The following is an 18,643-nucleotide window of genomic DNA, read 5'->3' as shown; positions in this document are numbered from 1 at the left end:
GATACACGTGTAAAAATTTTCCTCAAATAACTCAAAATTTAACGCTAGAAGCGATATTAAATGCAAACATCCTATTCTGCGTTCGTAAGCTAAATGGATCTTCGAGAGAGAGAGAGAGAGAGAGAGAGAGAGAGAGAGAGAGAGAGAGAGACACTATTTCCAAATCACCTCCAGATCTAAAACCGCCGAATGTCATATATATTTCAATAAACAAGCCTACATAAAGAATTATGCATGAAGAGATTCACGATTACTCGAGAAGAGAAATGTAAAGTATATTTAAAAAAATGTGTTTCGTGCGAAACTTGAGTGCAATAATATAACGTTACTGTATTATTTCGCCCCCACATACAATGGGTATTACTGCAAAATTGCATCGCGCTGTGTTAAATTTGTGTTAACAAATGGTAATGTTGTGCTTGGGCATATTTTATTTATTAATTATACACGGGAAAAAAAATGAAGTTGCTTCAATTAAACGTCACGGGCTGCTGCCACAAGCGTATGTAGTTGATTCAATTGGATATTATTGGACCGAATATTTAAATTATTAAAACAATAATCTGATGTTTTAGGTTCATTCATATTGATGTTGCATCAATAAATTTTATCTCAAATAACACTAATGCTGTTGATACGTCATTTTTTTTCCGTGTAGAAAAAACCGTTGCTTGGAGAGCACCACATCGTTACCCCATATATATTAGAAATTATTTGTCTCGAAAGTTATAATTTTTATTCGCTCATCGCACAATTTTTTTGCTTACAATTTCATTACATCAATTTCCTTCTAGCAGCAATCTATTCCAACAACGCACCGCATATATTCTGACAACATAAATCTAACAACATTGACAAGAGACACGAGGTAGGCGCGTAGAATGCCTCAAGAATTTTTTTTTACATATGACGGAAAAGAAAACAAATTAGAAAGAGAGAGGTACAAAGAAAGGTTTCCGACTAATAAAAGATATTAATAATAAATATACACGCAAGTCTCATGATCGTACGAAGCATAGATGATCGTTTGCTTTTTGCAAGATGAGAAAAGCGGAGGACGATCAAATCAACCATGGCATGCAAAACCCGTCGCAAAGTGAATTAAAAGCTAACGCGTTGCTGAATGTAAAACTCATATAGAAAAAAAAAAAAAAATATATATATATATATATATAGGTATTACAAAAGCAGTCAAAACTGCGCTTTTTTAAGCGATATAAGGAATAAGTAGTAAAGTTATTCTCAACACAGACATATCTCAAAATTGTCCCTATTGGCTTCTTAATAAAAAGCGATATGAGGCGTATAAATACGCGTCATCATTTTTAAGCGAAGGTTTGTTATATAAGACTACATCGTGATATATGTTTACGAAGAAAGACTAGATAAAGTAACGGAGAAAATAACGAGCGTTGAGCGCCCGGATATTCTCGGAGATGAATATCTTAAAATCGATCGATTTTCTGAGAGTACAATGTGGAAAAGAAATTGTCCTTGATGATAATCCAATGACGCGATCTTCAAAGTTTACACGATTAGGATTAGATTAGTAGGTGAGAGCGAAAGTGCATAAATGTTCGCACAAATCAAAATTGTGATTTTTTTAGCGCGCGTTAGATCCCCCAATTAGGCGCTCTCGCTTCAGATATTACCTACGTATTATATCGCGCATGTGGCGACTCGTTCCTATATATAAATATCTCCGAGGGCTATATCTTTATAATCGATTAACGATACGGAAGAAGAGAACTCTAACAATCTACTTTTTTCCGTTGCATTTCGGAGTGGCAAAATTTCGCGAGATGCAAAACGCGGCGGTGTTTTTCAGTTAAAGGCTCAGCTAACGGCAGACACATTGTCATTCTGCATTATCAAGAAAAAATACGTAATGTTATAAAAGGGATTTAGCTGGATACGTATCGAAAATACTATTATGTACGATGAAAAATGCGTGGGTGAAATTTTATGAAAAGTCGTTGATCCTTAACTATTTTCAATTTTTATATAGTCGCTCCTATTATTATAGTGACACACAGACATTTAACAGCGACTTGAAGCTAACGAGGGAATTATCTAGAGTATTATTTATATGCAAAAACACCAAATCATAGATGAAACGTATAAATGTTTTTTTTTCTCCATCGCTTTCCGAAAACCCAATAATTTTTTTTTATTGTTGCAAAAATAAATCATGACGATTCGATATGGCCAAAGACAGAACAAGCATTAATATCAGTAGTTGAAGATTAAACATATACAAAAGTTGGTAAATTATCCACGAGTGTGTCATTCGTTGATTGTATAGGATAATTATAACGAGAAAAACGGAGACGGATATCATTACTCAAATATATAGATGCGATTAATCCGCAATGGAAAAGCCTTCGTTACCTTCCGTGCGCATTATTCGCAGAAAGAATAATGGTATCCTCTGAAATCGCTTGATAGCGTAAATTAATTAATCAATTTTCTGTTTGATATTTTTTACGTTGAAAAGTCAGACTTTGCAAGAAATTGTTTATTACACATACGAGAGCAAAAATAATAGAAAGCGAGAGAGAGAGAGAGAGGGGGGGGGGAAGAGAGAGCAAGTGAGCGTTTAGGTACATATATGAGAAAAAATAAGAAGGGAATGAACGTTATGGTTACACATAGAAAATGAATGTGAATTTAGTATTAACAATACAAACACCACACACACACACACACACGCGCGCGCGCGCGTTCCACTACGATAATTAAAATTAGCATAAGCTTGCAATTATCTATTTACTAATTGCGGTTAAATAAAACTACTTATACAGTGCGTAAGTATATTATAATAAGAAAATGGGAGGAGGGACGGAGTAGTGGGTGGACGGACGTGGTTAGAGAAAGAGAGAAAGGGGATATATATAAAACAAATTACCGGCCATATTAAATTAGGATTTTATATTGTGCGCAAGTCTGTGAGTCAAGAATGTGAGCTAAGGGAGGAAAGCTAAAGCAACTTTGGTATGCAAATCCATATTAACAATTCAAGCGAATTACAATACAGTTCTGCGTGTAAAGATATAAATTTCGTAACAAATCTGTCTCCTATTTCGTAAAAGGCAAACTGAGGGGAATCCGCGTGATATTTTCGTAGGTCGATCCAGAGCGCGCTAGAGCGATACTTGGCGAATGTATTATAAGTAGATGATACGAGGTTGCATCGATCCTCGACGAAATATCTCGCCGATAGCTGTGCCGCTGACGTAACATCGCAAAGTCTCTTGTACGAAAGAAAGAACAGAAGATTACTCGCTATCTCTTAACGTGTCTCCGACTTATTTTTCGATTCGCTTTTGCGCGCCGTGCCGCGCCATGATGCCGCGATCTAGCGTGCGAGCGATCACGCGATCGGTCCTCAATGTCCTCGCATGCATGCGTATGTAGTATGTACGTGCGAGATCGTTACCCGGCCGAAGAATTTGCTTAAGAGCGACGACGTAGCACGAGAGAGTGCGAATATCGATCGCGTCACTGCACAGCCAAATGCGATTTTGAGACTTGCAATTTATTCAACCGGCAACGACAAGGTCGTTCAGAAGGTATCTTCCTCGCGAAATGGTTAATAAGTTTCGAACTTCGCAACCGTCTCTTCGCCGTCATGCATGTCGCGTTCGCGCCGATCTCTTTCCGCTGAATCATGAAATATCGGTGATAATGAGTTAATGACGAATGAACGTACGCTTTCCCGATAGCTTGGAGCTCGCGCGCGGATCGTAGCAAAATTGTCTCGCCGCGCCGCAAGAAAGGCGCGTAGGTCTGCAGGCATTATACAAATTCCCGACGTACCGTACTTTTAAGGCATTATAAGCTAGGTTGAATATAGAAAATTTTTATACGATTTATAAGACAATGCAATTTGCGCATGCGATCAATTAATTTATTATACACGCACGTTTCCTTGTTGGCGTTTTTGTTAAATGTGCACTATATTCTTCGGGGCGCGGTGTGTCCCGCGGCCATCCCGCGCTGACCGTGAGTATCGCGAGTGCCGTCGTGATCGAAGCGTGTCGGGCGACAGTGATACAACCCTCTGAGTTCCAAACATTATTTTCTTCCAAATCAAATGTGTCTTATATTTAATTAGGTTGAGAATAATTCGTGAAACACCAAAAATAAGATAATAAAAAAATTCTCACTCTCTTTGATTCTTACGGGCATGCACAAGATCGCGATGTTGGGCATGTATTCTAAATGTATATATATATATATATATATATATATATATATATATATATGTATGTAGGACTCAGAGGGAAAAATAAGTAAATGGCGACGGGAATCGTACGCGGGTCGCCGCGACGTGCTCCGCGCCTCGCGTCGTCCTCGCATTTCCTCGAGGACGCGTCTTACCTATTGTAAGATAGCTCTCGTCTCCAAGTGAAAAATTCCGCGTGGTTAATTATTATTATCATGCTTCTCCCTATTATATCGCGCGCATCCATATAATAATAATATTTATCGTGCGTCTTTCGTAATCTCTCGGCGCGACCGTCGCGCCTATCGTGTGTACCTATCTCTTTGACTGTCACTTTGATCTTTCGTAGCCGCGACAAACGACGAGGTCCAATTAGTTTTAGCCAAGATTTAGTGAAAGCGGGGAAGAAGAAGAGCTCACCAAATATTCATGATATCGAAGTTAATCTAGGCAACAAGAATGTCGAAGAGATGTCCTCGTTTTCAGACATCCAAAGTCTGAGTTGTCTAGGAAGTCGCGTTGCGATTTGCGATGCAAACTGACCGCGACTAGGAACGCTTCTTTTTACGGTTACATCGCGTCACGCTTATCGGTTGCAAGTTGCAACCGATGCACCACCAATATCGCACTGATCGCCGGGTCTTATAAACCAGCACGTACCTCTTGTCCTCTTATCATCGCCCGTAGACCACGTAGACACGATTAGCGAGTAGTAAGTATGTGGGACTCGAGAGAGCGAGCTAGGTTCCATCGACGCGCGCGACGGTCGACGAAGACGAAGTAGCTTTTTCTCTCTCGTACAACTGGCGTCGACGCCTCTCTCGAATCTAAAATTATAAAATAACGGAAAATTGTCAAACTGATCGTGCATCGCTAGAGAGGTAACGAAATTTCGCGATCGAATAGAATAGGGATTGAAAGACGAAATCTCTTTGAATTTCAAGTTAATTTTGCGTCGGCGAAAGGATGATTTGAATCGATCCCAATTGTAATTAAACATTATTTATGCGGGAAGGAACTAGATAATTTCTCAAAATACAGTATGTTTCTCAAATACAGTTATTTTTTAGAAGAGCATTAGAACTGCAATTTTATTACTACTATACTATAATGTAATAATTAACAGGGAATAATAATTTCTAAATATATGTTCTCTTCTGATAGTCGCTTCGCATATTTAGCAATATTTTGCAATAAAAATTCAAAAATTGGCGACTAGTTCCTTCCTTTTTACGTTCATAATTACGTTTGACATAAAAGGGAACGCTTCTCCCTCGCGTTATCGCGTTCGAAGTATAATAGGCTCGAGTTTTCTTTTCCTCGAACAACAGCAAAAGCGCCGCGGAACGTAAATCAATAATTTTTTAAATCTCCTTCGCGTTACGAGCTTCGATCTATAGTAGTCGCGCGTACGTAGTATGTGCTCTGAATATTTAGTGACGTCCAGACAAACTGACAATAACGGCTGTGAGTGAGCGGTATTCTTTTCAGCAAAAATCTGTTGTAGCGTAAACCGCGTTCCACTCGATTTGCCCGTGTGAATCGGACGATCATCGTGTCCGATCGATATTACTACACATACACCACAATTTTAACGTACACACACACACACACACACACACACACACACATAGCACGCATAAAAGCGCATGCACGCTTCGATTGATTTGTATGCTATCGGAATAAACTTTTTTCTCTTCGCACTCTAATTTTCGACACTTACAGCCTGGAGCCGCATTTTAGCATCCCACGTTTGTAGTAAGCCACGTTTCGGGAACGAGGGCTCACTTATATTACATCGCGAATACATCTTACATCTTACTCGAACGTCGTACCAGATTCATGCAATTAGCCTGAGAAAAGAAAAACGTTGAAATTCGATGCACTAGCAGTGAACTATTTTTTTACGAATGATAAAAATTGTCCTTGCGGTTATATGCCGATACTGATATTAGTGATATTATAAGCAAATAAGCGATACTAATCTATTGTATATGGACGATTAGATTCCCTTCGCACGCGAATTACAATGGTAACGAGTAACGACTAACGACACGCGTACGTATTGTGATTCAAGTGGCCGGCTCACGGGCCGACGAAATAAGTGAACCGCATATCCCCACACACCCACGCATACACGCGACACACGACACACGATACACATACACATGACATACACACATTCTTTTGAGCAATCGTCGATCATTCGAGATAGAATTTCCTTCTTGCGGGTACGTGATAGTTTTTTCATAATCATCATATTATGCAAAGTGAAAAGCGCGACACCGTAGCACGTACATATTTGCGTTGTGCGAAATTCTGCTTTTGTTTAGAAAAGAGAAAAGAGAAGATAACGCGCGACGCACAGCGCGAGAATTTGCGAATCTGTACGCAATCTGCGCCAAGCGATTAATTTTCCGTCACGACTTTCATCGCATCAAACGTGCATGTATGTACCATTGTTTTACTTAAATCTTATTTGTTGAATATCGATTTACGCGCTGCGTTTACCTACTTATCGCGCGTACCGATTGTTCCGATACGCACGTCGTTTTAGTACGGGGCGATTTAAAAGAACGACGATGTATTTAGCGCGGGGTGATTATTACTGAGATGGTCACGTGTCACATGCAATGACTATGAATTATTATGTATTATGCATTATGTATTATTATTATATTATTATATTATATTATATTATATTATTATTATTATTATTATTATTATTACTATTATTATGAAAATATATCGCGTTAGTTTTTGAACAAACGAATAAAAACACTAGGGGCGGGGAAATAAAAATTGTAACATATTTGTTGATGGCCAATATCAAATATGTATAAAAGTAATAATAATGCAACATTAATAATAAACAGATATTATTAAATCCGCTTGTCTTGTAAATAAAATCACAATTAGTTTCTGAAATGTTAAATATAATAATATTCTAATTTCGATGATGCAACAAGATTGTAAATAATTCTGTAATTTAATTGTTACTCAATTATTTAGCAAACAACGATTTTACCGACAGTATAATTGCTACGAAGTTTTGACTGTGAAGCGAATCCAGATAGAGTACCAAGTACCAAACGAGATTCGTAAACCAATATTATTTTTAGAAGCTTGTTTATCATTCTATACTTTAAACGAATCATAACCATTTTAACGCACAAAGAGAATTTTTTTTTAAGATTTGCATTGTTATATGAAATAAATTGTATTAAGAGTGCATTATATCAATTTGCATAATTAATTTTCAATTTCAAGGAATTCGTCGAGAATTATATTATAGTTGTGGGCGTATTTTTTGGAAGTAGTTAAAATCTATTTCAGATTTCAGAAGAAAAGCGTGGAGAAATATCTTTGACATTAACGAAAAAGGTTCGTAAAACAATGATAAGTACAATTCGTTTACCGCAAATATATCAAAGATTAATGAGATAAACGGGCGACGGAGGTGAATGCTCGATCAGAAGGGATTCGCCCTGCATTGTGCCGTATATGAATCGTCATAAAGAAATTGATCGCGCGACGACGTCCAACGTCGGCCAACCGAGCCAACGCGCAACGTGACTGTGCACTGTACACACTGTGGAGTGTGAAGTAGGGTGGAGGATAAAAGCGGGAAATGCAGGAATCTCGATGGAAATTCGCTCGCTTCTCGAGAGAGGGTTGTCGCGGGACAACCCGGGGACAACCGAGCTGCCGAGGTGAAGCGGCTAGAGCGAAGCAGGAGCAGCGGAGCAGGGGCCGAAGGGGACGATTTCGTGGTCGCGGCGTCGCGGCGTCGCGGCGTCGCAGGTCCGATGCCAAAGAGCGAAGCGCTGTTATGACTCGACTCTCGCGAGTGACGAGTCCGGCTCGGTCGTCGGTCGTCGTCGCCGTCGCGCGTCGCCCGGAGTCGAGGAGGTGAATCTGCCCTGCCGCCGCGCGCCCGCGCCGGTTCGACGGTTTAAAACGGCCCGGCTCGCGAAAAACACGTGCGAGAACCTTGATTCGGTCTTTACCTTCTTTCCGCGTCCGGTGTTCGACGTATATTCGGTGTACATCGCTCTGCTTCCCGTCGGTCTGATCCGCGAAATACGTTTTATCGCACCTCCCGCTCACCGTTTGTTTTCGTCAAGATCATGAAATGGTACGTATACAAGACGCCCTCCCCCGGATCCCCGATTAATTGACGTGACGCGACGGACGCGACGAAACGCGACGTCCAAGGGGTCAAGTCGAACGCGCCAAGTGATCAATCGAATCTAACTTCACAGCGTATAACTTGCTTTTCGTGACCCGCGGCCCGCGGCCCGCGGCTTTAATTTTAGTTAACTAACGCGGGCGACCGTGCAAGCCATGCAGGCGTGCACCGATTATTATCTATATCTATAACCGTTTAATTAACGTATATGGTTACGTATGTTTGCGCGCGAGCGTATATCATTTTCTAAACGTATACGCGCATATACGCATACTTCGAGCAGATGATTTACAAGCCTTTGCCAGAGCGTTAAACTTAACCGTTTTGGAATACTTCCCGAAATTATAACTAAGATATATCTGGATTAACGCTTCTCTTATAAATAGAGAGAAAATAAAGCATATTTCTCTTCACGAGCTTCTTCTCTCGGCACAGTAGATTGAAAGAGTTTGTGACAAAAATTTCTTTTGTAAAGTCGTCTTTCCTTTTACCTCTCTCCCCACTTAATTTTCTTGAAAATAAAAAATTTAAATAATTTAATCAAAGCTCTTGTTTTATTTTATATATTTTTATTTTCGTAGTTTTATCTTAGCAAAAGCGTTCACGCTAATTCTTCAATCTAGACATCTAGAGATATATTTATTTGAAAATCGAAATGGTTTGGTGAATCAAGCTACGATACAAAGCGTAGGCATAGTCGGCATATAGATAATTAAGAAGCGACAATAACTTTTGACGCTTAATTATATAACAATATAATTACCGTCTATTTTAGCGCCCGGGGTCTCTATATTCTCTATCTACGATTTGTATCGCGTCCGAGAGAGAAACGGAATATCCTATTATTAAAGCCTCTTAAATAATCATCGCGTCGTATATATTCTTTAAATCCATTTTGCGTTACCATTATCATTCGATAACTGTAAAACACAAATTGGTCGTGCATCCGTGCATATGTGTAATTGATAGACTTACGGAATGTTCTATTCGTATGTAAGTAATCCGAAATCCGAGTGAATAGGTGTATATAAATGATAACGGCTGCTCTATCGCTCGCTTATTTCGAAATTTAGATTGAGCGATAAACGAAATATTTCGCGTTCTAAGCTATTCTTATTTCCGCGCAGATCGCGCAGATCATGAGATACGGCCGCGCAACGTTGGCTCGTACGGAATAAGAAAACGGAGTGAGAAAAATGGAGACAAGTTGGAAAAGTTGTCTGGCGAGGAGGAAGATGCTGCTCTCGGTGTATTATATGCCGAGTGAGGCCGTTTAAAAATAGACGTTTAAACTTAAATTATGCCCTCTAAGCAAAGGGAGCCGCGAGCAGACGGTCAAAATTTTATTATAAGCGCTTTACGCCGCTTTAATATATAATTAACCGAAACGGAATCAAAATCCTTTTTTATCCAACCCAACAGTATTTAAATTTATGACAAAAGACAGCGCGACAATTTATGCGAATTCTAATAAGTACGATATATACATAGTAGGGCCAATGACGAGTATTTTATTTTCCTCTGTCATAATTACTCTGCTGTAATTAAATAGTTATTTGTGTAACAAGTGCGGGAAGTTGAGAATTGAACACGGGTGCGGAGCGCACGAGCCGAAGGCTTCAATTCTCAACTTCCCGCACTTGTTACACAAATAACTATTCCTAGCTTTTTCTAAATTGCACGCGACAACTCCAACGCCACGATAACGGGCAATCGAATTCTTAATGACCTTTATTATAATTTATGCGCTGTACGTGTGCGTAATGCGGTATGCACGGCAGTATGCGTATTGCGTAGGCAGAATACCATACGTATATATGCTTGCGCTCTATAACTGTCTCTTGTCACAAAAAATTCCCGTCTTCTTAAAATAACAATTCACTCGGAAGAACGTCGTGCCGCGGCCGTGGCGCGCTTCACGCTTGCGACGCGCGACAGTTGCGAGTTGCGAGTTGCGAGTTGCGACCAGTTGCGACCGACTCTCGCAGCTTATATAAATTAATAAGCCGCGAATAAGCGCTCCTAATACGACTCGATCGTCAATGATCGTCAATGAACGAGCATTCGTGAAACGATAATACGATTGATGATTCATAGAGGAGGGGGATACGTTACGAATTCAAATATTTGTAATTGTCCATCTCCTTTTCCACGATGCGCCGTGAAAGGAAATTTTACTTTGTCGGCGTTGTCGGCGTTGTCGCGCCGATGCGTTTACTTATTACCATGCGGAACTTTGAGGCGCGCAACTACACGATAAAAGAGCGCAAGATTTACGCGAGATAATAACCAATAATAAACGTGCGAGAGAGAAAGAGAGAAAGAGAAGAGGCGCCGGGCTCGAGTGGGCGCGGGCGTGTGGTGTGCCGTGGGGCGTGGAGAGAACGAGACAGAGCGAGAGAGAGAGAGAGAGAGAGAGGCCAGCAATGGCCAGCATAGCAGGAGGGTGCATCGATCGCCGTACATCGCGCGCTATCTCCCGGCGATTTCGCGCACTACGATTCTCGTGCGGTGCGAAATCGAAAGATGGCCGTCCCGCTGGCATTTGACGGCAAGTTTCACGGCACTCGCGGCAGCCGCAGACACCCGGGCCCGGCCGCGACGAGCGAGTGATCGGCTACACGGTAATTCGAGACCGTTGCGCGGACGGCGGCCCGGCCACGAGAAGGATATGGCGGCGGCGGCAACGACGACGACGACGACGACGGGATTGTGAAGGGAGCTGTGCGCTGTGCGCGTGCCTTGTGCGACGGTGTCGTCTCCGCCGAGAGTACGTCGCGCACGAGAGGAACGTCGCGACGTCGCGGACGTCGCGCCTCGCGCCGTGTGAGCGCGGTGTCTCTAGCAGACGACATTGTTAGTAAAAATAAAATACTATTGTATACCTATATATATATTTGGATCGGCTCTCGGCTCTCGGCGCTCTCGCCCTGCCTCGCCGCTCTCGGACTCGGACTCTCGGTTTCGGTAGTGGATACGCGCGACCGCGGCGGTTCACGGTTGTGGTTGGTGGTGATCTCGGTGAAAAACGCGTTCGTTCGCGACGACCGCGACGGGCGAACCCGGCGAACGTCTCGCCGCGACATGAAAATTCGTTTAATTCGCTGATTCGCTGCAGTTGGTCGTAGGCGGCGAAAGAAGGTCGCTTTTTATGTCACGCCTCGCGTCGATCGTCAACGATGATCGCCCGTCGACGTCGACTCGTCGGCACTGTCGGCACCGCCAGTCGAGAACAAAATTGCGAAAAAGAGCCGAAAATGTGCGTGCTCGACTGCCTCAATTGATTGTCGTGACCGTCGTGACTCGTGACATCAGTTATAGTCGGCGAGCCGAATCACGCTGGCAGAGTAACGATCGCTAGGTCGAAGGCAAAGGTAGAGAGGGAGAGAGAGCGCGAGTGCCGCGAGCCGCGAGCCGCGAGCCGCGAGTTGATGCGAGCGATCGGAAGATCGCTTGATATGGAGATTTGCTTCAGGACCGAATAGCAAGGAACTGATACAGCGACAGCGACACTTTTATCTCGCACGCAATCATGGCTGCCTAGCGCAGGGCGCGTATCGACCAATTTTGTCAAACGTCATTTCAGGTTAAAATCCGTATTCGAGATGCATTACGCGTTGACAGTTTACTTGGTCGACGCGGTGACATAGCGCTATCGCGCGCGGGCACGCGCTGCGTCACGTCTACATATATTTACGACATAATCTGTCACTTACGCTTTCCAGGTCCGCGAACCCCGAGGATTCGGCGTTGAGGAATGTAGGCGACGAAAGCACGGATCAAAATAATAATATAACTATGACGAGCGAAGATCTGCTGCAGCCCGGCCATGTGGTCAAAGAGCGTTGGAAAGTTGTAAGCATGTTTTAATTCTTTCCATGTATTCTAATACTACGTTTACGCGAGCGTTACTTTTGTAGTAACTTCTGATATATCACTCGTTTACGCGGAGTAACGTATCGTAAGTTACTACAAAATCCCGTTTACGCGGAGTAACGTATCGTAAGTTACTACAGAAGTAACGCTCGCGTAAACGTAGTAAATGTCTTATACTACGTTTACGCGAGCGTTACTTCTGTAGTAACTTGCGATACGTCCTTCGCGTAAATGGGATTTTGTAGTAACTTACGATACGTTACTCCGCGTAAACGGGTGACGCATCACAAGTTACTACAAAAGTAACGCTCGTGTAAACGTAGTACGTGTCCCTTTTATAGTGTGTCACTTTTATTAAGAAATACTTGAAGGTGTCAATGAACATTACATATATCGAAGGAAAAATATTTTTATATCGATGCTGTATTTGCCGTTTGGTCAGTGTAGCTCAGATATATTATCTAAGAAAAACATGTGTCTTTTTGATATATAGGTGAGAAAAATAGGTGGCGGGGGATTTGGTGAAATTTACGAAGGTCTTGATTTAATGACGAAGGAACAAGTGGCCCTTAAAGTTGAATCTGCACGGCAGCCAAAACAAGTCTTGAAGATGGAGGTAGCTGTACTGAAAAAATTACAGGGTTAGTATAAACTTTTTAACTAAACAGATATTTATGATCAAAATATAAAAGTAAGTCAGATATTTTTTATTTCTGAATTATTGCTCTATTATAAAAATTGTTCTAGGTAAAGACCATGTTTGCCGTTTTATTGGCTGTGGACGTAACGATAGATTTAATTATGTTGTAATGCAATTACAAGGAAAGAACTTGGCGGAATTGCGCAGAGCACAACCGCGAGGAGCTTTTTCACTTTCTACTACGTTACGTCTTGGTCTTCAAATTTTAAAAGCTATAGAAAGTATTCATCAAGTGGGATTTTTGCATAGAGATATTAAACCTGTAAGTGTGTGCTTACGCATTGTTGTTTACATAGAGTTTACATATTTTGGATAATCTGTACTTTTACTGAACCACATATTATAGACGTGCATAGTCATAAGAATATTAATAGTAATATTTTGTATTACAGTCAAATTTTTCAATTGGCCGCCATCCGTACAACTCAAGGCTGGTATACATGTTAGATTTTGGTCTAGCTCGACAATTCACGACCAGTACGGGAGAGGTGCGACCGCCTCGTGCCGCTGCGGGATTTAGAGGAACCGTCCGATACGCGTCAGTCAATGCACACAAAAATAAAGAGATGGGCCGACATGATGATTTATGGTCACTATTTTATATGCTAGTCGAATTCGTTAATGGGCAACTGCCATGGCGAAAAATAAAAGATAAAGAGCAAGTAAGTGTCGGAGAGTTTTTTCAAGTTCACAGACAGTTATAAGATACACAGGGGCAGTTTTGTGTGTACGTAAGAGCATTATTTAAGTATTCGTAAAATCTTGTACAGGTGGGTCTCATGAAAGAAAAATATGATCATCGATTACTTTTAAAACATCTTCCATCCGATCTACGAGTCTTTTTAGAACACATTCAGGTGATCTTCGATATGATTTGTACTAATTATAGGATAGTTAAATATTTGTCTTTGTAATAATGCGAAACATTTTTATATTTTCGTAGAGTTTGGAGTATGCAGATAAACCAGATTACGGTATGTTAGCTGGTCTGTTTGAACGATGTATGAAACGTAGAGGTGTAAAACCAAACGATCCCTATGATTGGGAAAGGCCATTAATAGCTAATGAAGGTTTATCAAGTACTAGATCATTACCTACGGTAGCTGTACCACCTGCTCTAACTACAGCTACTACTCTCAATCAGCCTCCAACCACAAATGTGGATACGAATAACCAAGAGAACGTGGAACCAGACAACAGAAAGGAGTTGGATGTAAGAAATACAAAACTCTCGTATAATCATATAAATATTTTTATCTTATTCATCTTATTAGGACAGCACTTATATACGTGCTACATTTTTAGAGATCTTTAATATTTTTTAACGTTTTAGAGAATACAATCCATTTTTTATCGTGTTTTTTGTTTTGCATTTGTTTGACATAGGCACAATTGGATTACGAAAGTATATATAGAAGAAACAGGCAACGTGGAATAGAAGGTTCTCCAGTGCCATTTGCAGCAGCTATCAGCAATCATGGTAGGGATAAAAATTGCAATGCCACAATACCAACGACGGATAATACGCATCAACAGGTCGCGCAACAGACTGTGCCACCTTTGCCAACCCAAGGTTTGTACAGTTTTACAACCTATGTTGCAATCTATATTGTTTGTTTGTTTGTTAACGTTATCACAGTAGTAAGTATCGTTCATCGCATAGGATCTCCCAAGAAACGACGCGCAGTCTCGATGGCAGTAGAATCTCAAGTTCCTACGCCAGTAGAAAAGCAGGTAGATAACGAGGGAGATGCATTGATGGCTTCCGCACGTTCCGCATCCGAGGTTCCTCGCTTTAAAACAGTAACAAATGCAACAGCACCACTTAGGAAATCAGCGAGCGGCGCTACATTGCCCGCTACTCTTGCCCGTTTGCGCATCGCTACACCCGAGGGAACGTCTGGGGAATTACCGAGCCCTCGTATACAGACGGAAGTCGACGCTTCTTATTGCTCTTATGACGTAACTAATACTAAACACGTTGGAAATCAAAGCCCGGTGAATACGCGATCTATATTTTACACGACAGATTTTTATACTTAGATCACAACTGACAGTTGCACAAATTTTATATTTTCAGGTAACTGAACAAAGAGAACCTCTGAGAAGAGAACCCAGAAGGAGAGCAGATAGCCGACAACAAGTCAGAAGCGGACGTTCGGCGGTACGTGACTGTTCTATTACGCAATTTGCGCAAATAGACGACGACAACGTGTCCGCCCTGCAACAAGTGACCAAAGGCGGCGGAGGATTGACTCTGGCCTCGCAATGGAAATCACAATTTGACGATTCCGAAGAGACTGATAACGAGTGGAAAGGCGAAAATTTGCAGAGCCCTGAGCACAAAGGGACAAATGCCCCATCCATACCGCCACAAGTAAAAATTCTTGCTTATTACAATAAAGAACATAGATAAGCAGGAGCATATTACACTAAAAATGTTTCGTTCGAACAATGGTCGAAATTTAAACAAATTTACGCATGCTCGCATGCAGTCCACAGGTATCATCGAGGGTTCACAGCACGTGGATACAAAACCCGTCGCAACTCAATCAAATGCCTCAAATGTGTGTCAACAGCAGTCTTTAATGCCCATGCCCATAGCACTGTCGAAAATAAGCGAGGATTCTCCGAGACCAGCGGTGCCGCATAGATGTTTAAACATTGCGGGTATCGAAAAATATCCAGAACTGCAAGGAGCACTCCCGCGAGCTTGGAGCGTTCCAGTTTTAGCGCCACACGTTCGAGCTTATCTCGAAGCTCCATTGGTTCGTACCGTGTTCTACGTACGAACGCTACTGCGTGCTTTTACACAGACGTATCTAAATTTCGATGGTAACAGGTTCAGCAAGCGGCATTTGATGATTTGCTGTATGAAGTCGATGTTATGAGGAATATTGCTACTCGATACGATGAACCGAGACAGACCGCACCAGTCAGAAGATCTAGTCTACCAGCAGTAGCTTTCTCTCCCGATGCAATGTTTAACACTCCTAGAGGAGAGGAAGAGGAAGAAGCAGTAGCGGGTAGATTGGAAATCAGAGTGGTAGATGCAACCGGTGGTGCTACAATTGTGCAGACTAGTGCTGACAGGGAACCGTTACAAAGTACGTGCAATCGATTGTTTTTTTTTTTTTCTCACACAAATCTGTTATTGATTAGTGAATCAGTGCGTTAGTCAACTGCAATCCATTTTACGTTTATAATGCAAATATTTGCATTATCTGAATTTGTAGAGAAATTGACGAACGGCACGGCAGGTAGTCCAGCTAGTCCTAATCCGGGACCGGAAGAACCATCGATATATTACGACGCGACCGAAAATCGACCAACTGCAAACGCGAGTTTGCAAAAGGAATCGATTAATGCCACTACTGCCTTGACTACTGTACAAAATGCAGTACCGATTCGTGATAATAAGGACAATAAAGAGAAGGAAACATCTAGTAGGACGTACATCGCTCATAGTAAAATACCGGTTCCTGTTAGAAGTCCAAGGTGTTCGTTATCCGAATCGACGCCCGAGACTAACACTTTAAATATCAAGGCGGGAACTGGAAGTGACGTAGAAAAACTACCCGTGCCCGCGACCGCAACTAAGGAAAAGGAGAATAGTTAGTAAAACTAATATAATATAGATTCTATGTAGCGGCTAGACCAATCATGTCACCTTTAACTTCAGCCAGCTCTGCCGAAGATGAAAATTTAACTGGATGTACGCCCGCTTTGCGCCGCCGAAGACAAAGTGAAAAATATGTGACAGACGCTAGTCAGCTGAATCTGCAGTTCCAAAGACCGCAACATAGAACGAGACCGCAATCTGAAGTATTGCCAAGACTTTCTCCTAGGGGAGTACCTTCGCATCTTTTACGGGAGCCTGGTAAAAAATCCGAAGAGAGCAGTGAAAGTGATTCTAATAGCAGTGGACCGCCAAAATCTTCTCGTCAACCACCACCACCGCCTACATCGTTGCCACCTCACATAGCAGAAAATAAAGCTAGGTGAATATATATCGCACACACGTATCTGACTGGTACACGAAAAAATAGTCTCAGATATTTGATATATTATTTCCTTAGCTTGATATGTCACTACGTAAAATTAATTAAAACTAATGATATCGCATATACGTTCCCTTCTGAATAAAGATGTCAATTTTCTGTAATTATAGATGCCGCCGTTATTGGCCCATACCAGACGCAACGGTTGCTAGCAGAGAATCGTGAGATTTGATGTTAAAAATGACAAATAGCCTTTGTTTGTGTTAAGATTGAGAAGGCTTTTACTGCTCAACCATCTGAGAATGTGATATCATTTGGGACACCGAAACGACGCAATTTTTCTGATAAATACGTCGGATACATGAAAATTTTAGTAAAAAATAATCATATCTATATATCTACAAAGAGATACAGAACATAGCTGTTCATTTAGCGTGCGAAAATGTAATTGTTTGTGAATGCGTATTCACGTAATGCCGCTTTAATTAATTGCTGAACTTGGTGAGCGACGTTCTCAAAAGAAATCTTTCTAATTATTTTTGGGGGCATGTGCTCAACAAGTCACAGCAACGTGAATGAAAGTGTACATGAGATTGCTTTCAGTGTGCAAGCAGTACACGTATCTGGTAATTCGAGATGGTCGCTTTTTTTAAGATTATACTTTTTTTTACTTATAACACTTGTCACATTTATGTTACAATAGATTTGTTCGTGTTACTTGAAATTCTCAAAAATTCCTGCCTTTAAAACGAGATAAATATACATTAGGCATTGGAGAAAAAGAAGGCAAAGATTCTAAATGCAAATAGTGCGAGCAACACAAACAAACCTGTCCATTCAGTATCTTTTAAATTTCTACATATGATAATATATATTTCTTTTCTTATTTTTTTTAAATCTGTTGGATTTACAATAGCTTTGTTTATGCATATGTTCTGTAAATGTTACCAGAACTCTATCCTTTTATTAAATCCATCTGATGGAATTTTCTTTGCACGGAAGTATCGAATGCACTTATCTACATAATTTATGCATAATTTATGCATAATTTATCTGCAATAATTTGTTCATATTATATAAAATATCCTATATAGAAACAGGTTTTATAAGATTTATAAATCTTATAAGATTTTATTAGTGATAGCTGCAAAGTAATATAAACACATTTTTGTTATAAAAATATAATTATTACAACTACTGTTGTACACTGTGAAACATATTTTATTTGTTAAAATAATACGAATATTTTATATCTGAAGAAAAAAACAAGTGCTGGATAATTTATTAATTAAAATTATACTCGTCCGATTTATGAGCGTGCTTTAAATTATTAGATAGAAATTTAGACGTGCTTTCTTGCAATGAGCATAAATCACGCAATAATATAAGTTTTGTGGATAATATAAGAAAGCATGGATAATAGGTATTATTTAGTGTCGCAAGAAAAAGAAATGAGTTTTTAACGAAGTGGCTCTAGAATAATTATAAAATTCGGGTCAGATGTGTAACTAGTCTCCTTATAGCCCATTATTAAAGTCAACAAAATGCAATTTTTTCGCATATATACAAGATGTTTCAACACCATCGGAAGTTTTTTTAATAACAGATTGTTTGGTCAATTAAGGGTCGATTTTTCCTTAGCAAGA

General features: G+C 40.7%; 1 protein-coding gene across 3 annotated transcripts; it reads left to right on the top strand.

Moving 5' to 3' along the window:
• The first annotated feature begins 8,255 nt into the window (after positions 1 to 8,255).
• Positions 8,256 to 17,910, top strand: LOC112461362 (tau-tubulin kinase homolog Asator-like). 3 transcript variants are annotated; one of them, XM_025026575.1, is made up of 15 exons: positions 8,256 to 8,366; positions 12,146 to 12,275; positions 12,790 to 12,937; positions 13,044 to 13,258; positions 13,389 to 13,658; positions 13,767 to 13,853; positions 13,940 to 14,209; positions 14,383 to 14,569; positions 14,660 to 14,994; positions 15,077 to 15,373; positions 15,492 to 15,764; positions 15,839 to 16,103; positions 16,233 to 16,610; positions 16,679 to 16,997; positions 17,168 to 17,910. In XM_025026575.1, the coding sequence occupies exons 1-15, from the start codon at positions 8,359 to 8,361 to the stop codon at positions 17,220 to 17,222; spliced, it is 3,237 nt and encodes a 1,078-aa protein (XP_024882343.1). In that variant the 5' UTR covers positions 8,256 to 8,358; the 3' UTR covers positions 17,223 to 17,910. The 3 variants fall into 3 exon arrangements, with proteins under 3 accessions (XP_024882343.1, XP_024882344.1, XP_024882345.1); XM_025026576.1 differs by lacking the exon at positions 8,256 to 8,366 and adding an exon at positions 11,189 to 11,276; XM_025026577.1 differs by lacking the exon at positions 8,256 to 8,366 and adding an exon at positions 11,906 to 12,006.
• The last annotated feature ends 733 nt before the right edge of the window (positions 17,911 to 18,643 follow it).

The sequence above is a fragment of the Temnothorax curvispinosus genome, unplaced genomic scaffold, assembly GCF_003070985.1.
Source record: "Temnothorax curvispinosus isolate PA1 unplaced genomic scaffold, ASM307098v1 QBEX01011308.1, whole genome shotgun sequence".
NCBI classification, from domain to species: domain Eukaryota; kingdom Metazoa; phylum Arthropoda; class Insecta; order Hymenoptera; family Formicidae; genus Temnothorax; species Temnothorax curvispinosus.
This window is presented reverse-complemented; position numbering and strand designations above follow the sequence as displayed.